Source organism: Strix aluco, chromosome 4 (assembly GCF_031877795.1).
Source record: "Strix aluco isolate bStrAlu1 chromosome 4, bStrAlu1.hap1, whole genome shotgun sequence".
NCBI lineage: Eukaryota > Metazoa > Chordata > Aves > Strigiformes > Strigidae > Strix > Strix aluco.
The window spans coordinates 90462622-90470072 of NC_133934.1; the positions used below are offsets into that span (position 1 = coordinate 90462622).

At 44.0% G+C, this 7451-nt stretch overlaps 1 protein-coding gene across 1 annotated transcript in view; it reads left to right on the plus strand.

Moving 5' to 3' along the window:
- The window catches only part of LOC141923292 (cytosolic phospholipase A2 beta-like), a 28816-nt gene extending 23483 nt beyond the window's left edge, over positions 1-5333 (plus strand). The window contains exons 19-21 of the mRNA XM_074824175.1: positions 1363-1529; positions 2066-2252; positions 5089-5333. Coding sequence (XP_074680276.1) covers positions 1363-1529; positions 2066-2252; positions 5089-5333 — 599 coding nt within the window. The remainder of the gene's footprint in view (positions 1-1362; positions 1530-2065; positions 2253-5088) is intronic.
- Positions 5334-7451: the final 2118 nt, after the last annotated feature.

Here is a 7451-nt window from a genome sequence, read left to right on the forward strand (position 1 = left end):
ATTCCTGAGGCAGGACTTCTTTAAAGTCCCTTTTTGGGTGTGGGATGGAAGAAGACTCTCCCAAAGAAATGCCTACTTCTAATTCACATAACCAGCCATGAGTAAATGCTGCACACTTCCATCTCTGTGATAAGAAAATGGGGGCAATGGAATTTCAACTAAAAATATTCACCAGGCCAAATAAAACTAAAAAGTATGCTCTGTTTCTTCTGTGAGGGACTGCAAGCAAATGTCTCTCGTGACAGCAGAATCTATGAATTCCCAGCAGCCATGAATACTAAAATAAACAAATAATTTTGTAAAGACCTGACAGTGAGGGAATGGAAAAAATACGAGTTATTACTTCAAGCTGCTGTCAAACATTCCAGGCTATGGAACAAGCTAGAGTTATTCTGCATGGTTTAAATCAACACTACAGAATGAGGCCAAGGAGGCAGAGAGATCAGAAGTTAGATGCTGGAACTTACCTGCAGTACTTCTACAATCAACAGTTTCTTAAAATACCTAAGCACAAATGATTTAAGGCTCAAGGGGTCTGCTCTGGGCTTTGCTACCTCATTTTGCAAACTTGAGGAGCACTCTTAAACCACTGTTTTGATACTTAAAACCATAGCAAAATATTTCTTATTCTATGGGACTGGTACCAGGGAAACAATAGTGGACTTGCTGTCTACAGGGCAGACTGGTGGGGTTGCTAGCAGAGAAATAAGAGTTTAGCTATCAGAAATTTGCTTTAGATCTCAACTTGCCAGTTGGTATAATCCCCTTGTGACTCCTTTTGGCGTTAATGTGAAGTTTAATTAATTCAAGCAATATTTTATGCTGTGTGCATGATGTAGCATTTTTTTGCAGCATGGCTAAGATAATTTATATGGAGATCACTGAAAGCAGGTTGAAGTCAGGAGAGGAGTCTAATCCTGAGAATGCAAAAAACAAAAAAAGAACAATGCACAAATGCAGTGATGTACTGCATCTGATAGATTTGTTTCTACAGTGTGAAATTGTTTTTTGTTGTTTGCATTTTTCCCAGTTCTTAGGGGAAAAAAAAAATCGGCTAAAGTCTGTATTCTGTGAAAAATCACTCCCCAGAGCAGTCTGTGTCTCACCTGTTCTCTGCCTGGTTGCCTCACGGCCTGCCTTTGTGAGTGTGCCTAGGGGAGTGTGGTAACAGGCCAGATGTGCTCAGACGTGCAGTTTGGAGGGCGTGCTCCTGAGGCCACGTTTGTGGGCTCGCGTTATGGAGGGAGGTGAGCCTGGTCTTCAGGGCAACCAAGGGGCTGCCCTTAAATGTAGCACAGACAGAATTACTGACGACTCCTTTCCTACCAATGCACCACTAACTACATTCAAAATGTTTTTCAGACACTGTGCTGGACTCTTTCCCTAACAATCTGACACCGCTACAGAAATATCTTTGCCTGATAGATGTTGGCTATTTCATCAACACCAGTGGTGCAGCACTTTTCAAGCCAGAGAGGAATGTGGATGTCATTATCTCACTTGATTATGGTTTGGGGAATGTGTTCAAGGTGAGAAGATTAACATGCTCTGCTCCTTGCAGCCCTGGTAAAACTCTTCTTGTGTTATTAAAACTTTTAAGTAAGTGTCTGTCTAAGTCTTGATTATATACTCAAAACCCAGTCACCATATCTTGGAGGAGGAAGGAAAATTCCTTCAAGACCAGAACTATAGAAACTGTTAGGCTCTTCTCTGTAGTGGATTGCAGCATACACTTCCTAGGATCCTCAGGGAGTTGCAGTAACAACTGGGTGCTGGAGACATGACCTTGATCCCTCCTGGTCTGTCCTCATGACAAATTGTAAGTGTGGCTTTTGGTCATTCCCTCTAGCTGTAAGAAACATTATAGGGTGATAAGAAGCATCTTCTGACTTGAGGTGGGTGGTGGCAGAAAGTAGGGCTATACTGGGGCTACTTTGGACTACACATTCATTGCAGAGTAATTCTAGGGACTGAATTAAGTTGCCACTGTATTTCTATGATACCTCAGTAAACCTGATTCTTGCCTTATTGTTAGCTTTAAAGCAATGACATTCTGTGTCCACAGCAATTAGAGATGACATACAAATATTGCAAGATACAAAAAATCCCATTCCCCAAAGTGGAGCTAAGTAAAGAAGAAGAGAAGAACCCAAAGGAATGTTACGTGTTTTCAGATGCAGAGGACCCCAGAGCACCCATAGTAATCCATTTCCCCCTGGTGAATGACACCTTTAAGGAATTCAAAGAGCCTGGTAAGTTCAGTCAACAAAACTATACTTTCTAGTTGAGTTTGGTCCATTTGTCTTTCCACAACACAGATCTTATTTGTCCTTCGTAGCAAGATTTTTCAGCAAGGGCACAGCTTTTTTGTGAGTGAGACCATCCTGTCTCCTACCCATCATGGTCATACACATATATTTGCCTCTTCTGCTGGGCACTGGTTGCTTCTCCCATACTCTCAAGCCTTTGTGCCAACCACCATCTAGATGGAGAGAATTAGCAAGTCTCTCCAGCAATAATCAGAATGATGTTTGTGGTCCAAGAGTCAGACCAGAAGGGACGGGCACATGGCTGCTAACAGCTGGGTCAAGTAATTCTGTTGAGAATATGTTCAGAAAAATAAATAGTAGGAGGTGGATGGGATGCAATGTTTAGTTGGCATAAGGGTAAGAAGCATAAAAGTTCCTGATTGTCCTACCTTGGTACAAGTATTGTGGGAGAAGGAGGTGACTTCTTTTACTAAAAGACAGTGAATAGAAAGAGCTGCCAGAAAATCTGTTAGTCTGTGGTGTACACAAGGGAAAGCCTGTATTAACTCACAGAGAAGGGCTTTGTCCTGTACTTGCTAAAGAGCTTTGCATGTGAGTTTGGCAGCCCTGTGCACATGATTAACAGACAGCAAGACCCTAAGTTTACCAGGTAACACAGCTCATATCCTTCCTCCCTTTCTCCAGGGAATTCAACGACAAACATGGCTTTGCTATGGGGACATATGCAGTTGGGTTGGTTCTGTGTGGAGGCCCAGCAGGCCCTGGGCAGTGGGGTCTGACCCTCAGGTGTTGTCTATGAATGCACGCATGAAGCAGCAAAGGCCATGTTAAAACAAGAAAGCCTCAGTATAGACTAGGTTTTTCCAACAGCTTGTGGGATACTCTGCAAAAATCAGACAGGTGGTATGTTGTTGGTGCCTGTGCTGTTTGACTTCCTTAACCTGAGAACTTCCTCGTTGTTGGAGCTCTTAGAGCAGCAAACCCTGAAGTATCTCACAAACCACCTTTTGAGTTATCAGGCCATGGGGAACTTCTGCTCTCCCTCGCTACTTCTCAGCACAGCAAACAGAGCATTCACTCTCCTTCCAGCTTTACCCAAAATTAACTTGTGGTGCTGGGACTGCAGCAAAAGGGATGCCTCTGAGGGAACATTTGGGGAAGGTTATGAACAGCAGGAAAACAGGTTAAGTAAAGCTCCTTTTCTGCTATGACTTTCACCAATGCTCAGAGAATATGTTCAGTAAGAAACACACCAACAAAATCACGTTTAGAAACTCTATGGATGAACAGAGGAGATTGCCAGTAGAGGGAACGAGGCTTCTTAGGTGGAGGCTGGAGATGGTCCAAATGGCAACGTGCAGTAAGGTACAGCCATTGAGCAGTGGCTAGCAGGTAAAACAGATTAGTGTTTTAGAGTCTCTCTCAATGAAAGATTGATGAGATTATGCAGAACAAAGCAGCTGCTGCAGCTTCTCAGTACTCCAGGCCCAAATTCGTGAGCTGTGATGCTCACCTGCATGTCTCTGAGCAGCTGGTGATTCATCAATCAAGCTGACAGCCAGCAACTGATGTGGGTGGTTGGGGGAGGAGGGACCTCAGCAACCTGCTTGCGTGGATTTCAAGTTTGACAGTGGAGCTTTTCATTTCTAGATGGCTGAGAGACACCTTGTGGAATGTGGATACTTATTTTTCTTGCTTTTAACGATGTAAATTCTAGAAAAGAGAATCAGCTTGTGAAGTACCCATTTACAATGCAACTATAGACTGTGATTTTGTGGGCTTGAGGCAGATGCAGCTGTATCTGGATGTGGATAGCACAGATAATACAGCTCTGAATATTGGGAGGCTCATTGAAGCAAAACTTGGACAATTTTAATTCAGCCACTTCTAGTGACAGCCTGTGCCCAGCACCCTGAGGTCACACTGCCCAGAAACCACTAGGTTAGACTAAAACTCTCAAGCAAAATTCATGTGTCACTTACATGTGGTTCTAGTAGACATCATAAGGAATATCTCAGCAGCCTGTAGCCCTGCTGATGGTCATTTCACAATACATTTGTGGTTTGGGCATATTTGGTTCAGATTGCAAGGAAATAGGTAAAAAATGGAGAAAAAAAGTAACTCTAAACATTTTATAGAGTTATAAATGTGAGGCTGCTGAAGACCCTGGTGGAGGTAAGTAGGGTGTCCTTTAAAGCAAAAAGATTGACCTAACAGGGAGGATGGATGTTGGCAACTCCAAGAGGTTGGGTTAGGCTGAGGCTGAGTTGAAGGAGCTGAAGGATGAGAGGCTGATGTGGGGTGCTCTGTTCCCTCTGCACCTCCACACTCTGCAACAGGCAATCCTGCATGGTTATCATCACAAGGCCTCCTTGCACATACTAGGTTGTCCACTAGCTCTAGCTGGCAGATATGCTCTCATCACTGCTAATTGAGGTTTGGTCATGGATTTTGGAAGTTGTTCCAGGTGTGTGGCTTATCTGAGAGTCAGACTTACAGGGTCTGGGAAGGGATGTGGACCCAGGGGCACGCTGCCCAGGAACGACTGTCTGCACAGGCAGGATGAGGGGGAAGGTAATGATTCCTGTCAGCCCTGCTGAGGGGTTTCCAGGTCTGAGCTTTAGCAGGAGGGGGAAGGATGAGTGGCTGGGAAAGCTGACCAGGAATGGCTCTTTCAAGCTGGGGGTGTGTGCAATCTTTCCTGTATCTTTCACTGTTTTTAACCATGGATTCTGCTAAGTAGATCAGTCTCCTCCACCAGCACATGTTTTGTGCTCCAGATTCAGCTCACTGTGACGGCTTTTGTCTTTCTCTGCAGGGGTAAAGCGCTGTCTCTCAGAGATGGAAGAAGGCAAAGTAAACCTGAAGAACAACTGCTCACCCTATTACCTCATTAGGCTAATCTACTCCTCTGAAAATTTTGACAAACTCGTGAACCTGAGCAAATACAACATCCTCAATAACAAAGACCTGCTCCTCCAGGCAATCCAGAGTGCCGTAGAACGGAGGAGAAGTGTCAGGACTGGGAATTTCCCCAGCCACTCTAGAGCTGGATACCCCTAGGCTGGGTTTTTGCACTGTTCCCCACTGAAGGCTACAACAGTCACATTGCAACACATTACAGTCACTTTATAACATGTCACAGTCACATTACAACACATCACAGTGTTAATTATTTGCAGGAAACTGAGGAAACCTCTACATTTCTCATCTTGCCTTGTTCAAGTTCCTAGCTTTCAAAAGGGTTTATTTAATCTCCTTCCCCTACGTTTTCAGACCACAAGAGCCTCACACTGTGGTCTCGTTAAGAAATTAGGGTCCTGGTTAGCAGAGACCCTCCAGGATCTCCCTGATGTTATAGAATATGGTGGTGGTCATAGTGATAGTTCTTTGTACACACCTGTCCCCTCAATCCTGAGCCCATTGTCGGTGTCTTTTCAATGCTTTGTTACAAACCAAGTCCTGGCCATTTGCATTCAGTAATGTCCAGATTTTCAGACAGGCTGAGCAACTAGAATTTGCACTGAATTGGTGGGCTCAGCTTTGAAGTCGGGCCAAAGAGTCATGTATATCTGTGAACAACGGCCAAACTGCAACGTGGACAACTGCATTCTGTCTGGCCGATTCCCCTTTCTGATTTAGAAATTATTCCTTTTTTCCATTCCCCTGCAAGAGTTTGGCACAGAAACACTGCTCCAGACTGCCATGAGGGGGGCAGTTACATTTCAAGGAGGGAGGATATCAGCTGCAGAGCACGAGTATGGTTCTTCTGAGCATTGGCTGGAGGAAAAATTCTGCATAAAGCATGAATAATTATATTGATTTATACGGGTAGTGCCTTTATGCATTAAAATGTCAAGAGCCTGAAATAAGTTTTTGATACCAGAAACTCGAGGGGAATAATTACCACAGACTCAGGTACATTTAATTTAATAATCATGACCAAGACATAAGCTGGTGCTCCTTACATATGTAAACTGAATGTAGGATAACATAACTCACTAACAGAGTGCATAGCCATTGTATTTTCACACCCATAAGATTTTTTCCGTTTACAGTCTTCTGTCCCTAACATCATAGGCAAGGTATTTTTTAATAGGTGCTATGCTAAAATAGATCACAAATAATAAAAAAAAGGAAATTCTTTGTCACACCTCCTTGCTGGAGGAAAATATTTGGAAAAATCACACCTGGTTTTCGTTTGCTTTGGAGTGCAGTGAGAGACTTTGCCTTGAACTAGGAGCTTAGAACATCTTTATAGCCCTCCACCTTATTAACAAGATGGTAGGGAAGGATGCTGACCAATACAAAACAGAGCTCCACACAAGTCAGAGAAGTTTCCAGACTTCCTAGTACTGAAGGATTTGGACTGGCTTCTGGCTTGTTTAATCCAAACACAGCATATTCATCAGGCTCTCCAAGGAAAATCTTATACATTTCTTCTGTGTTGGACATTTACTTGATACCTAGAATTCATTTTACCTGAAATCCAGAATTAGACAAAAAAAGAGAACCAGGGCTCTTCCTTTTTTGTATACGCAGACAGTATTCAAACTCAGAGGGAAAGCACTTAACAAAAGTCTTCATTGCCTGAACCCTGCGTCTACTAAATGCTTCTGCTGCTGCCAGCAATGGCAATGAATGAGCCTCAGCAACATTCCTTGTACAATGCTTATTTACTGAGCTAAGGAATACCATGCAAAGCCCGAGGAGTCTTAACAGCTGGAATACAACCGTACAACTAAATTCAGACCATGAGATGATAAGAACTAACCAGATACCGGCTGCAAGAAGAAATATAGTGAGCCATTTTGAGTTGAGAAGAGAGATGGCAGCAGGGGGCTATCTCAGAAGAGAGACTCCCACCAGCAGGGTCTGTTACCTTCGCGTAGGAGAGCAGCATGTCCTGGTGCAGTATGCCATGGTGCAGGTAGATGCACATACAGGCACATGTGGCTGTGTGCACGCACATGCACACGTTGTGCACTGGTTTCCTGCTCCTCTGGCTGGGCCTATAAAGAAACCTCTTCCTATAACCCGTCTGCACAGAACAAAAACTGATTCCAGCATGACTGTGAAGAGGCTGCGTGCTCCCACATCACGTGGCCTGGTGCATTCTGATTCACCTGGGCTCCAGCCCTTGGCCCCACAGCCAGTCTGTGTTTGACCCCCTGCTTGCCT